The sequence below is a fragment of the Haplochromis burtoni genome, unplaced genomic scaffold (genome assembly GCF_018398535.1).
Source record: "Haplochromis burtoni strain Fernald_Lab_line unplaced genomic scaffold, NCSU_Asbu1 Contig_291, whole genome shotgun sequence".
Classification (NCBI taxonomy): Eukaryota; Metazoa; Chordata; class Actinopteri; order Cichliformes; family Cichlidae; genus Haplochromis; species Haplochromis burtoni.
In genome coordinates this window covers 609,160-633,164 of record NW_024582652.1, presented here as the reverse complement: position 1 = coordinate 633,164, position 24,005 = coordinate 609,160, and the positions used below count along the sequence as shown (strand labels likewise).

Genomic DNA, 24,005 nt, shown 5'->3' with positions numbered 1-24,005 from the left:
AAAAATGGCAGAGTTTTTTCTTCAGCACTTGTATTTTGTTAGACCGTTATTTGTCTTCCAGTCCCATGAGCACCTTCTGGAAGAACTCAAATGTGTAGCGAAGTGGCTTTGGGTAACTCGGATTGAGCCAGTAAATTAGCCCAGGCAAAAGTGCACACCTGCTCGCCAACATCTTCAAGGGAGTCATCAGGCTGTGCTCCTTTGTGGATTATTTTATAAACACCAAAAATCCATCCTCTCCAGCTCTTCCATCATGTTGAAATCCTAAAAAGGACAGAAATATGTTAAATCCGTTGTATTTTGGTCATCGCATCATCTGTCTATTCACTCCATTTTAGATAAATGGTCCAAACTACCCTGATTACACAGATCCCTGAATGAGACTGAGGAGAACAGACCAAAGAAAAGTGTGGATTTAAGACTATCACCAAATAAAGACCAAGAAAAAGAGAAATGAAACATGGACAGAGGGCAGAAGGAGCATGCAGCGGTGCACACCGTTAAGGCCGGTTCACACGGTCGAGAGAGTTCCAGACCGCACACATATCGAATGACAAAAACAAAACTAAGAAATGGACACTTGTGGGTGCCCCTACCATCTGTGGTGTATGGCCACACAACGCTAACGAAACACCCTATGAGCACATTTTTCTTGCGAACATTCCCCGGGCAAACAGGAAGTCTCAACCCCTCTTGAGATAAAATGTGACTTTGGAGTAAATAACCAAGTTGGCCAAGGAGGAGGCATTTCCAATAGTTGTGTGAGTTGTAACGGAAAGGACGACAAAAACAATAAAATGGCTGTAAGATGAAGGGTTGGAGTCCAGCAGCAGCTGGATGCTACCTGCTACACAACAGGTGGTGAATATTTTCCCCTTTACACTGAGTGAAGAGTTGATTTACACCTCACTCAGATGGATCGGTGCTAAATTTATAATATTAATAATAATAATATTATTATTAATATTATTGTTAATAATAATAATAACAACAATATTAATAATATTATTATTATTAATATTCTGCTGTACAGGGTTATTTTCTTTAGTTTAGCATAAAACAATGTAAGTGAATGGAAATAAAATCCTAGTAGTTCCCATGCACTTTATTGTTGTAAGCTAATTTAAAGAAAACTGATTGCTGCCAGATCAGGAGAATGCCTGGGCTTGTTTAGAAAATAAATTTTTCAACTTACAAAACTCTGGGAATTATGACAGTCAAAATTTTACTGAGGGGTGGAATATCCCTTTAAAAATAAACGTACCATGTACTCTTAGATGAGATTTTGAGGGTTCTCATTCAGGTATATAATCAAAGCTTTAAGGATGCATTCACGCTTCGATTCGCGAACTCTAAACAAAACAACACATGCATGGCAATTACTTTTTTGATGTTTGTAGAGGCCCCCACAGAACTTAAAGTCAATTTTTATTGTTGTTTAACCAATTCATAATTGTTCCTAAGTAATTTTAAACATGCTTTTCCCCATAAAGATGAATTTCTAATCCTCATTCCACAACTTGCAGGGAGAAAGAATCAGAATCAGAATACTTTATTGATCCCTGGGGGAAATTATTTTTTGTTACAGTGCTCCATTTTAAACCAACATTAAGACAAGACAGACAATACACTAACTAAGAATAGTACAATATATACATATACATACATACATGCATGCATACATAAGTCACTCATAAATAAATAGTTGGAAAAGAAACGTGTGTAGTTGTAGCAGCAAACAGTGTGTTAAGTGGATGCGTTGTACAGGGAGATGGCCACAGGCAGGAAAGATTTCCTGTGTCGTTCAGTGGTGCTTTTCGGTAATCTCAGTCTCTCACTGAACGAGCTCCTGTGACTGACCAGCATGTCATGGAGTGGGTGGGAGGTGTTATCCAACATTGTCTTTATCTTGGACAGCATCCGCCTCTCCGACACCACCTTGAGGGAGTCCAGCTCCATCCCCACAACATTACTGGCCTTACGGATCTAGTTTATTAAGTCTGTTGGCATCTGCGACCCTCAGCCTGCTCCCCCAGCATGCAACAGCATAGAGGATCGCACTGGCCACAACAGACTCATAGAAAATCCTCAGCATTTTCTGGCAGATGTTGAAGGACCTCAGTCGCCTCAAAAAATAGAGACGACTCTGGCCCTTCCTGTAAAGTGCTGTGGTGTTTTTAGCCCAGTCCAGTTTATTGTCAATGTGTACTCCAAGGTATTTATAGTCCTCCACAATGTCAACACTGACCCCCTGGATTGAAACAGGGGTCAAGTGTTTCCTGGTCTTCCTGAAGTCCACGATCAGTTCCTTGGTCTTTGCCACGTTGAGCTGCAGATGATTCTGCTCACACCACGTGACAAAGGAGTCGACCACAGCCCGGTACTCTGTCTCATCATCCCTGCTGATGCATCCAACCACCGCAGAGTCATCAGAAAACTTCTGAAGATGGAGGTCTCTGTGCAGTGGCTGAAGTCTGTGGTGTAGAGGGTGAAGAGGAAGGGGGAGAGGACAGTCCCCTGTGTGCCTGTTCTGATCACCTTGTCAGACACACACTGTGGGAGACGTACATATTGTGGTCTTCCTGTCAGGTAATCAACAATCCAGGACACCAGAGAAGCATCCACCTGCATCGCTGCTAACTTATCACCCAGGAGGGTCGGCCTGATGGTGTTGAAAGCACTGGAAAAGTCAAAAAACATGACCCTCACAGTGCTCGCCGGCTGGTCCAGATGGGTGTAGACACGATTGAGCAGGTAGATGATGGCGTCCTCAGTTCCGAGACGAGGCTGATAAGCGAACTGAAGGGTGCGCGTGCGCATGCGCACTAGCTGTCACAGTAATGTAACATAGCCTGCTAGTTGAAAATCTAGATGTATGGTTTTTAACTGGATGCACAGCAGACACCTACTTTCACAAATGTCTGCTTTTCCAAAATATACTAAAGGGAAAAGCAGCTTTTATTCCAATATTTTAAGTGACAGTGTGCAGTTTTCTGCCATTGGGAGTCCAGTTACACTGATTCCAATACATTGGGTCGTGGAATACGCTGCTTTAGCGTGGTGTACCACCCGAAAGTAGGAAGAAAAGTGTAGTTGCATAGGAGTGATGTTCAGAAGGAATCAAAAATATTTCAATAGATATTTCCAGAAATTAATGACAAAAACTACACACTGTCACATTTATATGAGGTATGCGGGCTACCACCACATTTGCAGTATTTATACCAAGTTTGAGTGAAAAAAATAATCTACTGTATCACTGAGTTGTGGCAAAATGTGCTATTTGGAGTTCTAATGAAATTTTAAACACAGATTGGGAAATATTCAGATGTGCAGTAACGTTGAATATGCAAACAAATGTTTCCAATGCTAGCAAAATGCTAAAACCTACAGAACACATACGGCCCATATATTTACCGGAAAAATATAAAGCCTATATTTTTATCAGAAAAATATACCCCATATATTATCACAAAGTCCTAGTTAAATTATATTCTATTAAAAATACGAAGAAATTACCATAACTCCAACGGATGAATCGCGATTAATCCCTCTTTCCAGACACGTGGCCAAAGCACACTGTGGCGTAGATGAAGAAGGTCAATGCGTATGCGCGAAGATTTTTTTTCATTCTCTGCGCATGCTCATAAAGGATGTGGAAAGGGCTCTTTGGATTTAATTAAATGTGTTCAATGAATTGGAAATATCACTATTATTTAACATTAAAACGGTTTACAATTGATTAAATCAAATGTAAAAATATTAATTACACCCATAAGATTAACAATTTTAAGTATATTGAACATAAAACCATACATACAGAATCTACATTCACACAGAAAAGCCACAGAAATTACAAGAAAATACAGCAAACATTTAAATAACAATAAAAGCAGTTGAAGAGTTTCTGCAGTGATCAATATTTCTTCACCAGTAGAATTTTCAGAGTTTGTAGGGGTGCTTGAAAGCCTTGAAAATCCTTGGATTTTAATAGTCCTTTCAAGGTGTGAAAAGTGCTTGAACTTTAGATGTGGTGCTTAAAACGGGTTGAAATTGGAACTGCATTTCATTCACCACAAATAACTATCTGATTGAATATTTTTCTTAACAGAGAAATAAAATGAGTCGCAAAGTCTAGAAACAAAAGTTCTGCTCCTGATCTGAGCCTTGCACCTCTCCATGTCTGGAACAAAGATTTGCACCTTTTCACAATGGGGAAGTTTACGTGAGTCCTAGAAAATAATGTTCGACTACGTGTATGTAACACGTGCAAGTTTTTTGCATCGCATGCTCCCATGGACATATGCTGATATGGAGAAGGAGCTTTTAGCCATGGTATTCGCCTGCACAAAATTTAAAGATTCTGTCTATGGAAAGGCGACAATTGTCAAAGCAATTGACCACCAACCCCTGGTGACCGTAATGAAAAAGCCCATCCATGTCGCCCCTGCCTGGCTCCAGGGGATGTTACTCCGACTACAGAGTTATGACATCAGCCTAGTCTACAAAAAAGGAAAGCACATGTATCTTGCTGACACCCTTTTCTAGAGCTCCACTCGCTCCGTTGTCACAAAGCCGAGTTGAACACACTGATTATGAAGTGATGACAGTGAGTGATGTGCTACAAGCCCTCAGCACAGTCATCCAGCGAGAGCCAAGTCAAGCCCGCTCTAGCCCCTTTTTTCCATACAGGGATGAGCTCAGCGTGGAGGATTCCCCAATCCCTGCACAAAGAATACACCAATATTGTCCACAAAGGTCATCTAGGCATAAAGCTAAAGGTTTCATCTTTTGGCTGGCAATGTCAAAAGACATCACGGAAGAGCTGCACTCTTGCACAGTGTGCAGCAGCACTAATGCGCATCAGAAGACAGAACCTCTACAGACCTCCCGAAATTTTCACCTGGCATGGAAAACAATACCAGGTCCATGTAGATTCCTGTTCAAGATGGATTGAGATCAACCTTCTCGGTCACTCAACCACAGCAGCGGTGCACCACACACGCTCATTACTGACAATGGCAGACAGTACACAAGTCAGCAGTTCAACGAGTTTGCGAAGCAACTGGACTTCACTCATTCGTCCAGAGTTTCCACAGTCAAATGGTCTTGCTGAGAGAGCAGTACATAGTGAGAAACAACTCATGGAGAAATCACAGAGAAATTGGACTTACTTTTTCTTGACTTCTTAAACCTTAGAAACATTCCCTGCAACACTAGGCTCCCCTGACAAACGTCTCATGCCTCATCAGACACGCGCAGGGATTACTGTGTGCAGCAAGCTTTTAGAGCTCGTCACAAAGGATCTCAGGGCAGATCAGTGACGGACTTTGTGTCAAAAGTCGCACACTAAAATGTCATGGGACAGGTCCAGCTGCACACTACAGCCATTGCAAGAAGGACAAGTGGTCTGAACGCAGACAGAAAAAGGCTCTGACAAGCTAGGAACTGTAGGAAGGAAGAGCAACGAGCCACGATCCTACATCATCCAGATCGACAGAAGAACCTACAGGAGGAATCGCTGCCACATCCTCCCAATGGCAGATCCGCCGCCGCCATAGCTCCATGACTATGACCCTGAGTGCCAGGACACCAACCATTCTGGATAGTTCTACACTCGCACTGCAAACACCACAGCACCACACACGCTCAAATGAAGACTCACAGAGCGCATCATCTCCCAAGCCTGTGCAAATACCTGACCAAGAGATTGTAAACCAGGCGTCATACATTACATGTGCAGGTCACATCTGCAGACCTAACCCAAGATAAACACAATGGCATCACATGTATGTATAATCAGTCTAAAGTCAATATGTTGAGAAATGAAGTTGACTGGGTGTTTGCATTTCTAATGATTGGTGCTGTACTGAGGTATGGGGTTCGTCCAACCATAAACACTGTTATTCTTGTTTTGTGGGGTTGGGGTGTTTTTGTTTTTTTCAATGTGACATGAATATCTCAACATGTTGATTTGTTCACATTTGCACATCTTCATTTTTAACTGAGTTCATACACTATATACATACAAGACGACCTTTTCCCTTTGCAGTATTTTTGTGTCGTGCGTTTTTGTAAGTTTTGACAAAAAGGGAACAAAAGCATTTAAGTCAACCAAGGATGATTTCTTTTAATTTTCACATGGTCTTACCAGGGTTGATGTGATGTGAAACATACATCGTTATTTTTATGTTTAGTGTTGTGCTGAAAGGGCTTCAAAATGGACCTTGAAAGTGCTCAAAGTAGTGTTGGCCAGAGGGGCCGATGGCGCGATATGGCAGCCTCGCTTCTGTCAGTCTGCCCCAGGGCAGCTGTGGCTACAACTGTAGCTGCCTCCACCAGTGTGTGAATGTGAGAGTGAATGAATAGTGGAATTGTAAAGCGCTTTGAGGGCCCCGAAAAGTGCTATATAAATGCAATCCATTATTATTATTTATTATTATTATTATTATTATTATTATTATTATTATTAGTGTTTAAATTTTACTCTAAAAAAGGCGTATGAACCCTGCATTTTAAGTACAACTCTCATTCTAGCATCTGATTATAATGTGATACTATCACCAACACACCTACAATGTTTTTGTTAACATCTTTGATTCAACTAATGGAGGGAGTTGGAAAGTTCAGTTTGTTCCACGACTGCATTTTACTCACTGCCTGTTTGTATCTCTGTCACCTCAGGACCAACATGGAGCAAGAAGTCAGGACTCTCAGGAGGCTGATGAACTTCAAAGACAGAAAAGAGAAAAGAAATACACCTGTGAGGAGTGTGGGAAGGATTTTAGCCGTTCTGGCAACTTAAAAACACACCAATTCGTCCACAGTGGACTTAAACCGTACATCTGTGATCGTTGTGGTAAAGCTTTTAATCACAGAAGCCACTTACGACGTCATCAAGTTATTCACTCTGGAATGAAAGCGTACAGCTGTGAGTTGTGTGGTAAAGCTTTTGCTGACAATGGAAGTTTACAGAGTCATCTATTTACCCACTCTGGAGTTAAACCATACAGCTGTGATCAGTGTGGTAAAGCTTTTGCTTGCAGTAAGTACTTACAAAGGCATCTAGTTACCCACTCTGGAATTAAGGCGTACAGCTGCGACATTTGTGGAAAAACCTTCCGCTGGCCACTCAGCCGTAATATTCACCGACGCATTCACACCAAAAATGATTTTTGCTTCTGTGATCAGTGTGGCAAAACCTTTGTGGCATACAAATATTTACAGCAGCACATGTTTAGCCACACTGAGGAGAGACCTCATAAATGTGACCTGTGTGAGAAGACCTTTAAAGAGCCACGTTCCCTGAGACAACATCAACACATTCACACCAGAAAGAAACTCTACAAGTGCACTTACTGTGAGGTATGTATTTTTCTTTGTACAGTCACACTTATTTTGAAGTATTTTGTGAATTGATTTTAATTTCAAAGCTAAATGAGACATGAAAACCTCATGTACAGAATATTCAGTCAAATCTGAGACAAATCTCCTGAAATTATCCTGATGTTGGAAAAAACGTAAAGTTTTACGTTTCTCACCTTTCTGTCTAACTTTCACACTCCAATGGATGCATCGGAGAGCAGCTTGAGAGTTAATATCTTGTGACCAATGTTGTTTTCCACTACACATTACAGAATACATGCCCCAAAAAGTAGTTTGTAACGTATTCCATTACATTACTCATTTAGAGTAATGTAACGTAACTTAAATGTGCTGTGGGCCATCATCTCACTGGAGGGCCACTTCAGCGTTCAAGCAGTACAAAAAAGCAATTAAAAACACCAACAAATATTTCCAGAAAATGTGGAGGGCTTTTTTAAAAATTCAAATATTGTATTCATCACCACCTGCATTCTCCTTGACCTTATAGCAGCTTTTGATACTATCTTTCACCGTATCCTTCGTCATAGATTAGCATCTACTGCCACCGTAGTAGATCATATCATATCATCATCATATCTTTGTTTTTGAGGCCAGAACTGGTTTGGCGCAGTGGGCTGCACAGCTGCTGTGGCAAGGGTTCGAGTACTACATGAGACAGATGCTGCACATCTTCCCTGCTTGCATGTAATCTGCTTTCTTGACACTCTTCAGTGTAGTCTTTCAAATAAAGCAGTTTTCAGCAGAGTTCAGCTTCTACACAGTGTTTTCAGATTCCACTACACGGCATTCACACTGCATTTTCACAGGAAATGCAACTTTTTCTAGTTCAGTTTTGAGATCCCTTCCCAGATGCCTTAACGTTGACTCACACCCTGGGCCATTTGACCTCAGGAAATCACATGATAGGGTGGGGCTAGGTTTCACAATGAGCTCACCCGAAACCCTGGCTGATTGTGACCCACACCCGTTTTCACACTGTACTCATGATTAGGTAGAAGATCATGAGGGGGTCCTTTTATCCCTTTTTGGGGGGAAACTCCCACGGGGTTTAAATCTGGGACTCTCCACCATTTGACCTTAGAACTGAAGAAGCTTCTCGGATGAGAGGTGAAACGTCTTCAAGCAACCTAAAGAAGTCCGGACGCTTTTCTTTCCAAGCTCCTTAGACAACAGGATTTTGAACTTTATCGTGACAGGTTTATGTGGAAAATAAACAAGCTGACGGCGGAGTCACACAATGGTTTCACTAACGGTGGTTTTCCTAACGAAAGTATGCATAAAAACATTCATTTGTCCATCCATAGTGTGGTTATTTTAATCTCATACAACCTGGACATCACAATTTCGATTGTTTACACCAAAATTAAAAAAAACATTTGCTCTTACAAAGGCCTGATATCAACTTAAAGTACACTATACTGCCACTTTTCTATTACGTCCTGTTATGTGGATGTCATTTTTCTCAGAAACAAAAGTCAGATAAAAGAAATAATTAGGTAATTCTTTGTTTTTACATTCTTTAGGTCCCAATCAGCACAAATAGCAAAGAGAAATTGAAAATGTGTGCCATGAAAGAGTGTCTTAGGAGGTTAAATAAAAAAGAGCAAGAGAGAACTTCAAGAGATTGATATAGCCTCTACAGCGACCATCAAATAGATTAAAAAATATTGCCGTGAACAGCTGGTTTTGCATACAATATGAAACAATAGATGTTTTAATATCATCATAACTTACACTGTGTTTGTGTCTTTGTTTAGAAGCAGAGCGACACAGATGGATCCACTTCTCAACCCTGTCGTCGCTGTGGTGGTGGGAAAGCGTTTCATTGTGACCTTTGTGGAAAAACTTTCAATCATCCAGATAGCCTAAAACTACATCAACGTAGACACACTGGAGACAACATGAGTTACTGCAAAGAGTGTGGGAGAGGCTTCCCCACACCAAGTGAATTAAAAAAACATTATCTTTATCACAGTGGCGTTAAAAAGCACGGCTGTGACCAGTGTGGTTCATCTTTCTTCACTGCAAATCAGCTTAAAGACCATAAAAGAGTCCACACAGGAGAGAAACCATACAAGTGCAGACACTGTGACAAAAGCTTCTCAAGTTCAGGCCATCGTAATGTTCATGAAGATGCACACATTGAAGGGAACTTCAGCTGTGACCAGTGTGACAAGACCTTCAAGAATCTCAGTTCCTACACCACACACAAACGATCCCACGCTGTAAATAAACAGTTTCACTGTTACCAATGTGCAAAAACGTTCACTTCATTATCTGCTCTGTGCAAACATCAGCGTGATCATGCATGACTGAAATCACTGGATCACAATGAATCTGACGAGACAGAAAGATCCTCTTCTGGTTTCAGGGTCAGACTTAAACACCTTGAGATCAGGCTCCACAGAGTTCAGCTGGAGTCTCCTGTAAAGAGTGCAGCTGATGTCACACTTGGATCTGATGAGGTAGCTCTGATTTGGACCTGCAGTGAATAATCCTGGATGTTAAACTAAGGAAGTTGCAAGTATAGATGTGCACATCAAGTGTTTTCTTTTTTCTTTGAGAGATTTTCATTCTGTAAAAGAAACTTTAATGTTGAAAATGTTTGTCCTATAGAAAATAAGAGGAGAGTTGTTGATTCTTGTTTAACTCTTATCTGAATAGCACTTACCTGAGTGCCTTGCCACCTCTTAGCCTACTTCCTAGGCCTTATTCCTTGAAGAAAAGACTTCTCTCAAGAAGCACTTGTACCTGAGTCAAGTCATTGTTTAATCACTCACCTTCACACGTTCTTTATTGTCAGATGTCTGCATATTGCTGATTAAACCTACTAAACATTTTGAACATCTTAAATTTAGAAGTTGGAATTATGGATATATAGATCAACTTAATTTTTCTTTGATAAATGTTGATGCTCTTTTTTAAAACCCACCTTGTTTTATTGTAATTTTATGTGTTATCTTTTTAAACTTTAATCTTAAATCCCTTTCTCCCAAAACCGCAAATAATTTCACACTAGTTGCTCTTACAGCACCCAATACAAACTTAATTGTCAACCAGCTTTGAAACAAAAGCTGCTTTGACTTAATGTCCACAAAAAAGAATCTCAAGCTAAACTGGCAATGGGCTGCACTTCCATGTAGTACCAGTTTGTACCAGGAGATTGAGCAGTGAGTGTAATCTTTATTTAATCAGGCAAAGAACACATTCTTATTCACAGTGGCAGCAAAGAATTGTTAAGGTTAGCTGATGTGCAGCACATATCAGGACCATTGAAACGATCACAAAGACTACTTTTACTTAATTCAAATTCTATCAAACCTCTGCTTTTGGGTCCTCCTTTCACTTTAGTGTATTTACTGTATTCTTTAAATCCACGTGTAGTTTAGTGAATGCATTTTGAGCTGCGTGTTTTGCAGCTGTTTTCTTGTTGGGTTTGTATTGTGAAACAGTGATACTGTTAAAGCATTAGTTATATTTGATTAACTCCGTGTAAAGTTTCTTTTATAAAACAGTTTGATGTGAAAAATAAAGATATTGGTCTGACAACAAGTAGTTTGGGCCATGATTTCATGTTCAGATCAACTGTTGGTACAGGTGGAGGTTTATCAGAGGAGGAGAAGGAGGCTAGAGGGCAAGATCAAAGTAGCACGGAGGGAGGTTAGCCAACTAACGGAGTTGCAGAAAGGTGCGACAAAGAAGGTGCATAAGAAATACAGCAAGCTGTCCATACCTGAGGCCTTGGAAACTGCCAAGCAAAGACTCACAGCCTTGGCCAGCCGCTTGAGGAGGTACACCAGAGAGATAGAAGGCAGGAGAATAAACCAGCTGTTCTCCACAGAACCAGCAAAGGTGTACTCTCAGTGGCAAGGGAACAATAAGAGAACAGCACCACCAAGGCTGGAGACGGAGCAATACTGGAAGAGCATATGGGAGAAGGACGCAACCCATAACGGCAATGCTCAGTGGCTAGTGGATCTGAGGGCAGACCACAGCGACCTCCCTGAACAGGGTCCAGTAACCATCACAGTGGCAGATATCCAAGAAAGGGTCTCCAGTATGAAGAGTTGGACAGCACCAGGGCCCGACATGGTTCACGCCTACTGGCTAAAGAAGCTGACTGCACTCCACGAGCGTCTGGCAGCACAAATGAACCAGCTGCTAGTTAACGAGAGACACCCGGAATGGCTAACCGAAGGTCGGACGGTCCTGATCCCCAAGGACCCCAAGAAGGGACCGGTCCCCTCCAACTACCGACCAATAACCTGCCTCAGTACTACATGGAAGCTCCTGTCAGGCATCATATCGGCTAAGATGAACAGGCACATGGGTCAATACATGAGGGGACACAGAAAGGAATTGGCAAGAATACCAGAGGCGCAAAACACCAGCTACTGGTAGACAGAACAGTCAGCCGAGACTGCAAGACCAGACTGACCAACCTGTGCACTGCCTGGATTGATTACAAGAAGGCCTATGACTCAATGCCCCACAGCTGGATACTGGAATGCCTAGAATTGTACAATAATAATAAATTCCTGTCCAAAAACGTATGTTCAACTGAGTCAAATGCTTTGTAAAAATCCAAGAACAGGATGTACCCTCTCTCTTGGATTAATTCACTGTATTCAAGGAGATCCAAAACCAGCCTAATATTGTTATGAATTAGTCTTCCTTTCAAAAAACCTGATTGTGTTTCACTGATAATGTTTGAGATGCCTTTCTTTAGCTCTCAGCTCAGCTTCCAGACAGGAGAAGCCAAACCCCCAGGTAACTCAAACAAAGAAAGATGTATTAATATAACATAAAACAGAACTTTGACCTTGCAAGGTTAATATGTGTGCACCCATATAAACATTGGAAGGTGTGATGGAAAAATAATACATTTAATAAAGAAACAATATTGAACAATAATATATTAATGACTGCAATGTAAACTAAAGTGAATCAACTGGTGGTGAGGTGTGGAGCTTACCATGTGTGCCTTGCCATCACACATGTAAATTGTCAATAAAAAAAATCAATAACACTGCTTTTGAATATCGACTCGGTATCATAAAACAAAATATTGTGATTTTCGAGCGATATTTTTCTTACATCCCTAGTTATGAGGAATGATTCTGTAACTGGTTAAATCTCTGTCATGAAGAATTAAGACGCTTCTGAAAATAGCAATTTTATTTATATCACACATTTTATTACATGTTAACTAAATATTCTTAACACAGAAGATAAAGACATAAAAACCTGTTTAGGTTTACAACAGCTTAAGGCAGTGAAAACAGCAAACAGAACTAAACTAAACCTAACAACACCACCAATGAAAAAAGGTCTGGAGTCTGTTTTTAATGTATGCAAAGATGTAACTGATCTCAAGTCAGCAGGTGACAGGACCACAGTAACAGAAGGCATCTTTGGATTGTACCACAATTAAAATAGAGGACTGAAGGCTCTCCCTCCCATTCTACTTTTAAATACTCTAGGAACAACAAGTAGGCCTGCAGAGCGAGAGCGAAGTGCTCTAATAGGGTGATATGGTACTACAAGGTCATTAAGATAAGATGGGGCCTGATTATTTAAGACCTTGTATGTGAGGAGCAGGATTTTGAATTCTGGATTTAACAGGAAGCCAAAACAGGAGAAATCTGCTCTCTCTTTCTAGTCCCTGTCAGGACTCTTGCTGCAGCATTTTGGATCAGCTGAAGGCTTTTCAGCGAGTTTTTCGTTTTCAAGCTGAGTCCTGGGATGACTTTTTAAGTAATGATATAACTATTTACAGCTTGAATGCCTGTGATACATAGACAATTAATAGATCAGTGAGACATTTCTTTGATTATAGTACTATTATTATTACTACTACTAAATACTACTGTTTCCAAGTGGAGGAACAATGATCATGTAATAAGGAGAACATTTTTAGAATTAAAATTCAAATAAACATTAAAGGAAAAATTAAGAGAAACCTGATGTATAACAGATGAGGGATTTCAGCAGAAATTACAGCAGCTTTCACATCAACCTTCTCAAATGCAACAGAACTGTCTGTCTCTTCAGATTATTTATTTTTTTGCCTGTCCCATTTGGTTCTTTAGCCGTCAGAATTGTTGTCTGAAGACCAACAAGGAGACCCGATGGATTTACTTTGCCAAATGGATCATCATGGCCTTGCCGTATTGGTCCATTTGATCAACCTTTGTTGTTATTATTTATTTTATTTTCAGTTGTTACAGACATGGCTGAGGGATAGGAAAGGGAGAAAGAAAGATGAAGGAAAAGAAAAACAGAAGGGAAGAGGGGCAGTGAGAAAGGAAACATAAAAAGAGAAAGAAGAGAAAAAAAATCGCCTGGATCACCTGAAGGCATCAGTCACCGGCAGGGAGTGTGGTGAGGGGAGATGGGCCTTGGAGTTCCCAGAGAGGTGGAGTCTAAGACCCGACCTGACATATAGACACAGACAAACAGACACAAACATGCATTCCCACCCTCATGCACACATATACTCAGCACTCACCCAAAGTAGGGATAGACATACATGGACACTGAACACACAATCACACTCCCCAAACAAACCCTATACCCCGGGTGCATTTAAAAAAAACGGGAGAGCATGGTGCTGCTGCCAGAGCAGCAGGTGTTAGCACGGCCTCTCCCGAGAACCCTCAATGTCTACTTGGATTTAAAATTGAGAGGTGGGCACCGCCGCCAGAGGTGGGGTTGAACACACAGACCGTCCACTGGACGCTGTTAATGTGCCCACCCTCAAGGCCCTATATGTATGTGTTATGAGAGTGTGAGTAATGTGGATGTCTAAGCTGTGAGATAAAATTGAGGCACAGGTGGCCAGAAGGGGACAGGGGGTGGGGGGGATGCCTCCCCTGTCCCCTGGTGACACACCCGCACCCCAAGGCCCTACTTGTGTGGGTGTGTTGGAGCGGGAAGAGGGAGGCAGCCGGGGATGGGGAGGAAAAGAAGGGAGGAGCAAGATGCCCCTCCCTGGGGCCAGCTCCCCCACCCTAACATTCAATCATCTCCAAGACTGCACAAGACAGTAGACACCCAGGTTAAGTTTATTCTCACCTCTCCCCCACCTGCAGAGTGGACTCCTGCAAGGATGGAACAAGCTCCCTGTCAGTTGAAGGGTTCATTATGATCCAATGATAGGAATGATTTCAGCCATTGTCATGATGATGTTTGCACAGAGCAGATAATGAACATAATTACACATTGGTAACAGTGAAACAGTAGATTTGGGGGAAAAAGCAAAAAAAAAAAAAAAACGGAGTTAAAATGAAATGTAAAAAAATAATGTTTCTATGCACATCTGCAGTTTAGAAACATACCAGTTTGGTAATATAAAATAAAATGTATTCCTATAACCTTTATATCCTAAGAGAACAAAGATTAAAATGTAACAGGGATAACATTTTAGAATATTAAAATCCCTCAAAGGGAAAAAAACTTGATGTACACATCTATACTTGCAGCTTCCTAAATAAACCCCAGGATTATTCACTGCAGCTCCAGAAAGCAGAGCTACCTCATCAGATCCAAGTGTGACATCAGGTGGCACTCTTTACAGGAGACTCCACCTGAACTCTGTGGAGCCTGATCTCAAGGTTTTTAAGTCTGACCCTGAAACCAGGAGAGGATCTTTCTGCCTCTGCAGATTCATTGTGATCCAGTGATCACAGTCCTGCATGATCACGTCGATGGTTGCGTAGAGCAGATAATGAAGTGAATGTTTGTGCACATTGGTAACAGTGAAAAAGTTTGTTAACAGCGTGGGATCGCTTGTGTTTGGAGTATGAACTGAGATTCTTGAAGCTTTTGTCACACTGGTCACAGCTGTAGTTTCCTTCAATGTGTGTAAGTTCATGATTGTTACGACTCCCTGAGTACGAGAAACTTTTGTCACAGTGTCTGCACTTGTATGGTTTCTCTCCTGTGTGGACTCGTTTATGCACTTTAAGATGATCTGCAGTGGTGAAGGATGACCCACACTGGTCACACACGTGCTTTTTAACCCCACTGTGATAGATTTCATGTTCTTTTAATGCACTTGGTGTGGGGAAGCCTCTCCCACATTCTTTGCAGTAGTTCATTTTGTCTCCAGTGTGTCTACGTTGATGTAGCTTTAGGTTCTTTTCATTATTGAAAGTTTTTCCACAAAGGTCACAACGCAACGCTTTCCCACCACCACAGTGGCGACACGGTTGAGAACTGGATCCATCTGTGTCGCTCTGCTTCTAAACAAAGACACAAAGACAGTGTAAGTCAGGGAATTGCTTCAACATTTTTATCCAAAGCATCATCCAAAGGAGATGTTGCAACACAAACCTGAGACACTGTGGAGAAAAAAAAAAGAAAGAAATCTGCTTCTACTTTTGACTACTTCTCTTTCTATACCTCCATGTGGTGTTGTCTGAGTGGTGATACCTATTGCTCAGGACAAAACTGTAGCAGCTTCCTGCACCCTAATGGTGTCATAAATAAAACTGACTGTGATGATGCTGAAGCGGGCAAAGCGACCAGTGAGGAGGGTATACTGGTGGCATCTGCCATCTGTTGTCTTTACCATAGCAGGTAGCAGACTGAAGTTAGATGTTAATGAGTAATTACTGCAGGTTGAACAGGTCATGGATGGAACATTAAGGTTCACAAGACATCACACATGGAGGACTGGGCGAGTTGCTGACTTTACAGAGCAGCAGGAAAACCAGCTGAACCGAGCAGAGAGTCCAGAGTGTGGAGAACTAAGCTGAGCAATGAAATAAGAGCTGAAACTCACGCAGCGCTGCCTTCACATGCAGGAGAATTGCCAACATACTAACAACTGAATGAGAAGAGTTGTTCCGTACAGTCAGCTGAAAATGACAAGATAGAAATATAAATACAAACCTCACAGTAACTGCACTTGTAGAGTTTCTTTCTGCTGTGGATCTGTTCGTGTCTTCTCAGGGAATTTGGCTCTTTAAAAGCCTTCTCACACAGGTCACATTTATAAGGTCTCTCCTCAGTGTGGGTAAGCATGTGCTGCTGTAATTCATAGTATGTCACAAACGGTTTCAAACACTGATCGCAGCAGTAAACATCTTGCCTGGTGTGGATGCGTAGGTGAGTATTTCGGTATGTTAGATGAGTGAAAGTTTTCCCACAAATGTCGCAGCTGTGCGCCTTAGTTTCAGAGTGGGTAACTTGATGACGCCGTAAGTTGCCTCTGACAGTAAAAGCTTTGCCACACTGATCACAGCTGTACGCTTTAACTCCAGTGTGGGTGACTTGGTGTTTTTTTAAGTTTGCAGGCTGTCTAAAAGACTTTCCACACAAGTCACAGATGAATGGTTTCTCCCCAGTGTGGATGAACAGATGATGTTTTAGCTCAGACTTCAGAGTAAAATTCTTCCCACACTCATCACAGCTGTATTTCTTCTCTCCCTTTCTTCTGTGAGGTTTGTCGGCCTCCTGAGAGCGCTGACTTCTCGCTCCATGTTGGTCCTGCAGTGACAGAGATACAAATAGAGGCAGTGAGTGAAATGCAGCCGTGGAACAAACTGAAACTGCGTCTGTAATCAAAATGACAATGAGGAAATTGTTTTGCTCATTGGGAAAAAAATATACCATCTGAAAAAATTATAAGTGCAGCTGATTATATTTTATTTCAGTGTCCTGATAAAAAATGATCTTTGTATTTTCTTGTAACTCCTGTGGTTTTTATTTGTGAATGTAGCTTCTGTATGTGTGGAGGAGCCCAGGATGGAAAAGATAAAGCTGCTGTTAACAACCAGCTGTGCACAGTTTCAATAACAGTGTAACAGATGTTTTTCTCACCATCTGTGTTGAGCTCATTGTTTCCTCTGTAGTGGCTGAGCTGAGTCCAAATGGCTGAAACTGTTCCTCCGTCAGATTCTCCTCCTGCTGATCAGCTGGGACACAAAAGAATATTTTTATGTATTTGATCTCTGACAAAAAGAAGCAGAGCAAACACAAACCAGAGAAAGCAACATTTAGAAGATTCATTTGTTCCAGCAGCTGCAGGATGGTTTCTACAGGCTGAAGAACAACAGTCACTGCAGGAATCAACATCTGCACATTGATTTTCTGTTAGAGGAACAAAGTGAATGCAGACACACAGACAGGCTCTCTCCAAACCCTCAGAACAAAAGCTGTCCAGCTTTGTGTGTCTGTCAAAATGCTTTTTACAAATCCTGCTGGAATCAGTGTTGTTACAGCTGCAGTCAAAGCAAGATGGAAACAATGAAGAAGGAAAGTTCAAATCTACTCAGACTAAATGTCTGACTTGATCCCTGCGAGCAGGCACAAACTAAAACTCTCTTTTGTGAAAACCAGTGTTGGTCAAATTACTTGAAAAAAGTAATCAGTAACTAATTAATGATTACTTCCCATGAAAAGTAATCCCGTTACTTTACTGATTACTTATTTTTTGTCAGTAATTAGTTATTTAGTTACTTTTTAAAAACATGATTTACACCCTGAATAGGTGATAAAGCGACAGCGAGTCCATCATATATAATGTCATCAAGTGGAAAAGTCTCTTTTTAAAATTTGTTTTATTAGTTTTAATCTTTTAACTTTATGCATCGAGCAAAATTTAATTATATGCAACATTCACTGACTGGAAGAAATTTGTTTAACATTTAAAATAACTTGAAAAAAAGTTATCGGATTACAGTAACACATTACTTGTAACTGCCCATCTCTGGTGAAGACACTGAAGCAGTGGACTGATGCAACTGTCTGTAAAGGCTGCTGATATTCGCCCTACTTACTCCCTCATTCCTGCATGCTGCCTTCCACAATGTCTGTATAAACAACTCTCACCCATGTCAATCTATAACTTTTCTTATTTTATTTTATCGCTCACTGCCTCTCATGTGTTCATCCACAGCAGCTGGACAATAAAGTTATAGTGACCCTGATACTGCAGCAGATCGCTCTGCCTTCCTGTTATCACTTAAATAGAAATGAGGCTGTAGAGGTTTGGTGCAGGCAGAGAAACAGCTGCAGGGACAATGAAAAGACTTTCCTGCTCCAACTTCTCCCAGCATGCTGAGCTAATGGTTAGTTGGTGTTTTTCTCCAAACACTCTCTCACTCTTCTCTCAACGTGTTCACAATAAACTGTGAACAGACACCGAGGAGAGCAGCAGAAGACCTCATTCAGGAGCTAAACTCAACATGAACTGAACTCACAGTAAAGTTAGCTCGGTGCTTACCTTTAGATGAGCCCACAAACCGAGAGAAACTCCGCGATGAAGCTGCAACTCTTTCCAAACACAGGAAACAGATCAGGGAGCAGAGACCCACGTGGTTCACGCTGATCGCAGCTACGATCCAGGAGACAAGGGTGGGCAGATCGATGCAGATGTCGATCAGGACGTTGGTAGTGGTTTATGATCGATACTTTAGTTCGTTTCTCTCCTCTAAGTTCACTACTTTACTCCCGTTTCATGACAAAGCAGCTCTCTCTGCTCGGCTCCTCTCCTGCACGCACACTTTGCTCCGCCCCCTTCTTCCTGATCTGCTTTGATTCGTTCGGTGCGATCACGTGACTCGGCTGCCCTGAAGAAAATACATTTTGGCTGCAGAGAGTGAGAAAGAGGAGCAGCATGTGGAGATATTTCACAGCTGTAAATAAAAACAGCCATGTGTGTGTGAAGAAAAGTTTCTGCTGTGGCAACACCACCAGTTTATAAAGACACAAAGAAGAGCAGCAAAAGAAAGTCAGTGAGGAGGGAAATCCTTCAGACACACCCAAGTGTGGCTGTGAAACCAGGGCGAAATGAAACTTGCACTTGTTAAATATTCTTAAAACTGCTGTGTTGTATGCAGTGGCCGTCCTAGCCTGTTTGGTGCCCTGGGCGAACACTCCCTTTGTCTAAGGTTTATTTCTGGGATTTCGCACAACCCAGGATTCAAATCATGAATACATAATGGGATCAGATTTACAACATTATAAATGAAATGTGCTCTACTCGGAAGCAGCCGGGCCCCCTCCCCTTTCGATGTGTTGTGTGTGAGACTTTAAGAATCAAACTGTAAATTACAAATTGTTTTTGATCCCTTTACCCCTGGTAATAAAGTGTATATTTGCTTTCTTACTCTTCTTATATTTATTGCTTGTTTTCTGGCACTGCTGTAACTGAAACCTCGTCGTCCCGTATATACTGGACTGTATGTAGCAGAGATGACCGAGGGCTCTCGCGCTCACTTTATAGAACTTTGAAAACCCATCGGTGCAAATTATAAGTCTGTATCATGATGTCTGGTGTTTTTGTGTTTGTTGGTTTGTTTTTATTTTGTTTTATTTTGCAAGTTGGTTATTAGATGCCGCTCCAGCCAGCCAGAGAATCGCCGTCGCCCCGCCCTCTCCCCCCTGTGCCGCAAGCAGCAGGCGCACCTCACAAAGGGAGGGCGCCCTTCCTCTCAGCAAACCGATCGTGCCTTTTTTTTGTTTGCCGATGCCCGTGATGCCGCCCCGGGCAACCGCCCATGTCGCCCGTATCAAAAACCGCTACTGGTTGTATGTACAGTTCATTGTAACCGATGTAACTTTCTATAAAGTGGTTTCAATAAAACAGAAAGGACAAATAAAAAGACAAAATAAACTACTGCATAACTAAATGAGCAAATACAATAATGTAATTTAAAGAAATTTAATAATGTAGATTTCTGTGGGGCTTTCTGTGGCCTAAAGGCATTAATCTTTCCATTATTTTTGCAGAAAAAGGAAAATTTCCCTTGCCAAAAAATTTAACAGGGTTATAATCGGGTGTGTAAGAAAGTGGGGAGGGTTTTCATGGTTTACTATCTATAAAAAATAATAATAATAAAATAAAGATCTGGTTTCTACTATGCAGATTTTCACCAATCACAGGGGTCCCAGAATGTAACCTCTGAGATAATAATCTAAGGAATACCGCGTGAAAATTGCTTCCATACGTAGTGCTTTGACACATATTAATGTCAGCAGGCTAACGTCTTGATGCATTCCCAATCATCCAGGAAAGTAAATCTCCAAAGGTTGATTCTGTTCATCTGGACGCAGCGTTTTCAGTGGGAGAAACGTTTCATCATTCATCCAGGTGACTTCTTCAGTCTCAGCTGACTGCAGGTTTTCCCAAGCTTATAATGACTATGCATAATGATTGGTTTCAGTCATTATGCAAATGTACTGTTTATAAGATTTGGGGAAACCTGCAGTCAGCTGAGACTGAAGAAGTCACCTGGATGAATGACGAAACGTTTCTCCCACTGAAAACATCCAGATGAACAGAATCAACTTTTGGAGATCAGCAGGCTAACACACTTTGAATGGTGATACATTTTTCCGTGAGTGTATTTCTGGTGGTTCCAATGCCATAATAGTTCACACATCAGAAGATCACTGTTTCCACTGAGGAAAGAGACAAATGCCTTTGGATGTGCTTCAGGGAGAGCATCCAGCATTAAAAATAAAAGCTACCCAAAGAAATCTGTGGAACAAGGGAACAGCCAAAAGCAGCTACTGTCGTTTAAGCATGTTAGTGTGGCAATATTAGTACAGCTGAGACTCCCATCCCACCAGGATTTTCTGCTCTCCAGACTTCTCATTTAATGATTATTAAATCAACCTAAAAAGTTATTTCAAAGCCTTATTTTGACATCCAGATTAAATTAAAGCAGTCAAGATGTGATGAAATGGATATCCCAATGAAAGAAGGCGGTCCCTGAAATGTGTAATATCCAACTTGAAGTTTGTGTCAAAAATTGAACTGGAGTCCAGGGAAATACCATTCAGAGTAATAATCTGTGGTGTTTCCTACAAAATCAGATCTTGTTTGTGTTTTTCATCACATGGACCAACAAAAGGGCAACTGCCAATAGCTACAATCCAGGAGAAAATGAGTGAAGCTGGACAGTGCTGATTACAGCAGGCTTGTCCCGATAGCACAAATACAAAAAAATACCAAGACCCAGGAAAATAAAATTTTTTGAAATACCACAATGAAAAAAAAAAACTTGCAACTTGGACAGCCACTGGTACAGCCTTCCCAGGAACAACATCACAGATCTCTGAACAGCCAAGATACTGAACAGGACCCTCAAAGAACAGACCACACGCAGGGGCGGGGCAATTATGTATGTATGTACGTGTGTGTGCATATATATATATATATATGTGTGTGTGTGTGTGTGTGTGTGTGTGTGTGTGTGTGTGTATATTGTGTGAAGTTTGTACATTTCGGTGCTTTGTACTTGTGACATGTGCAATGAAAATAAAGTTGAATTCTATTCTATTCATGTTACAACCAGATGAACATGGGAAGCTTTTGTCACAGCATCTGTACTTGTATGGTTTCTCTACTGTGTGGATTCATTTATGTTTTTTAAGATGACCGAGGATGACCCACACTGGTCACAGAGGTGCTTTTTAACCTCACTGTGACGGAGTTCATGTTGTTTTAATTCACTTAGGGTGGGGAAGCCTCTCCCACATTCATTACAGTAGTTTGTTTTAACACATTATAATTGCACATTTGAAGGAAACCTCATCATTTTAGCATTGTGGAGTGGAGTGGAATGGAGAACAGCCAAATCTCCTCCCCTGAATAAACCTCCACCTGTGCCACTGAAAACAGTTAAATTAGTTTGAATCTAAAATCATGACTCCAGCTATTTGTTGTGAGACCAGTTGTTTATTTTCACACCGAACTGTTTAATAACAAGAACTTTACACAGAATTAATCAAATTTAACTAATGCTTTGACAATACAAACTTAAAATCAACAAGCAGAAATCAACAGCTCCTGAACATCTGGATCATAAAACAACGTTTGGACTTCAGGGATACAGTAAATACACTCAAATGAAAGGAGGAGCCAAAAGTAGAAGTTAAATAGAATTTGAATTAACTTTAAAAAAAAAGAAAGAAGTAATCTGTAATCTTTTAAAATGGTCCTGATGTGTGCTGCTGTTTTTTACTTTTAACAATTCTTTGCTGCAACTGTGAATAGGGCTTTGGAATTGACGTCACGGGAGGGGGCGTGGCCACAATTTTGCGTTGAGCCGCCATGTTAGTAGGCCAAACAAAGGGCTACAGGAGCAACAGCACATGGAAACATCAGCTATGGCTCGCACTTGCTGTGTTGTCGGTTGCAATGTTATATTGCACAATTGGGAAGGGAATAAGGAATAATCTTTTTATCGTTTCCCCTGCTGGAAGCAACGCGAGGGATCTCATGTATGTTACCAAACGAAGACGTCAGGCTTGGATAGCAGCGGTGAGATGAGCTGATATTGAGTTTTCTGCCATTATTTTTTGTTGATGTGCTCCCGACATTTTCATTTCAGTATGTTCATATTGCTCTTTATAGGCTCAAACATCCTAATGTGTGATCCAGCAGAATTATGTTCTGTTTATGGAGTAGCTTATCAGTGACAACTCCTCCAGACTAGCAGGTGGAATTTGCCTTTTTTGCGGACGGCTCCTTTTGCCTTTCAGTGCAGGCGGTGTGTTTATGTTCTCATCTAGAGCAATTTTTGGGGCAGCTGCTGAGGAGAAGCCAATGTTATGTGCGACCTCTGGCTGTATCTTGGTCATATAGTCAACCTACTCACAACGTGGAGGCTTAAAAATGGCCAAATCTTGTACCCAACCGTCTGTGAATTAGATGTGCACCTCCAGGGATTTATAATTCCAAAAATGATTTGCAGTGTATGCGCTGACTCCACAGACAAGGTACGACAAGGTATTAGGGTAGGACAATGGTGGAAGGTCTCCAGGGTTTCTACTCCACTGCCGTATTTTATACGGGTCCACAACCGATGCATGCTATTGTTTCCAACTACAGTCTCTTGGCGTCCGGGCTCAATTGCTCTCGATACAGTCATTTGACTTTTGAGCTGATTTTAAGCATGGTTCTGGCAGTCGTCCTTCCAACACAGTGTGTTTGTTTTGATTCATGGCCTTCTCAAATGGCGCCGTGCTCCCACAATGCATTGCGGCATTACATCAACTCCAAAGCCCTATAGAGATTGACAGACCACATGACTTTCGCGCATTGCATGCCGGTAACTCGTGGCAAAACAATCCAAGTACCTGCATCAAACGCAAGCATTTGCAGCACCGCAAAACGTTCATTCTCCGGTTCCAATAAATTCTTGCTTTTTCTTTGCCCCCCAAAAAGGTATGTACAAAACGAAGGAGAACAATGCCGGTCTGTACAAAGACAGACTTGATGAAAAGTCAAAGAAAAGATACGAGGAAAAAAATCAAACCAGTGAAAGGGTCAGACCCTTACGAGCACACAGAGGGACAAAATACGTTAGCGTGCTGCCCAACTTTCACCACGCTCATATTTATAATCATACGGTTCTTGGAGTGAGTGCATACACTCATGAAATTTAGTAACTTCAGGTCACTGCAACAAGCCCAGGTACAGTTTACCGACGGATGGGTACAGGACCTTGAAATGCACCGTGTAGAATGAAAGACCATCGTACATATCATAAGTTTACCAGTCTCACAAATCGTCTTCATAAATACACATTCCTTAACCGTTTATTAATAGGACCTTTGAGCTCAATGGTAATTAATTAGTAGTGGAAATAATTTCTGGT

The 24,005-nt window shown here is 41.3% G+C and overlaps 2 protein-coding genes across 5 annotated transcripts in view; one reads left to right on the top strand and one right to left on the bottom strand.

The window, feature by feature from the left end:
* The window catches only part of LOC121811733 (zinc finger protein 99-like), a 15,250-nt gene extending 4,631 nt beyond the window's left edge, over positions 1 to 10,619 (top strand). The window contains exons 2-3 of the mRNA XM_005940395.2: positions 6,685 to 7,365; positions 9,144 to 10,619. Of these exons, the coding sequence (XP_005940457.1) occupies positions 6,685 to 7,365; positions 9,144 to 9,698 (1,236 nt within the window). The 3' untranslated portion in view covers positions 9,699 to 10,619. The remainder of the gene's footprint in view (positions 1 to 6,684; positions 7,366 to 9,143) is intronic.
* The window catches only part of LOC102290362 (zinc finger protein 239), a 33,472-nt gene that overhangs the window by 898 nt on the left and 8,569 nt on the right, over positions 1 to 24,005 (bottom strand). For 2 of the 4 annotated variants that reach the window (XM_042227946.1, XM_042227947.1), the window contains 2 exons: positions 16,285 to 16,881; positions 14,440 to 15,632 (listed from right to left, as the gene is read on the bottom strand). In XM_042227946.1, the coding sequence (XP_042083880.1) occupies positions 15,072 to 15,632; positions 16,285 to 16,881 (1,158 nt within the window). In that variant the 3' untranslated portion in view covers positions 14,440 to 15,071. Of the gene's footprint in view, positions 1 to 14,439; positions 15,633 to 16,284; positions 16,882 to 18,619; positions 19,154 to 24,005 lie in introns of those variants that run through there. The other 2 variants (XR_006055330.1, XR_006055329.1) reach the window with 2 other exon arrangements.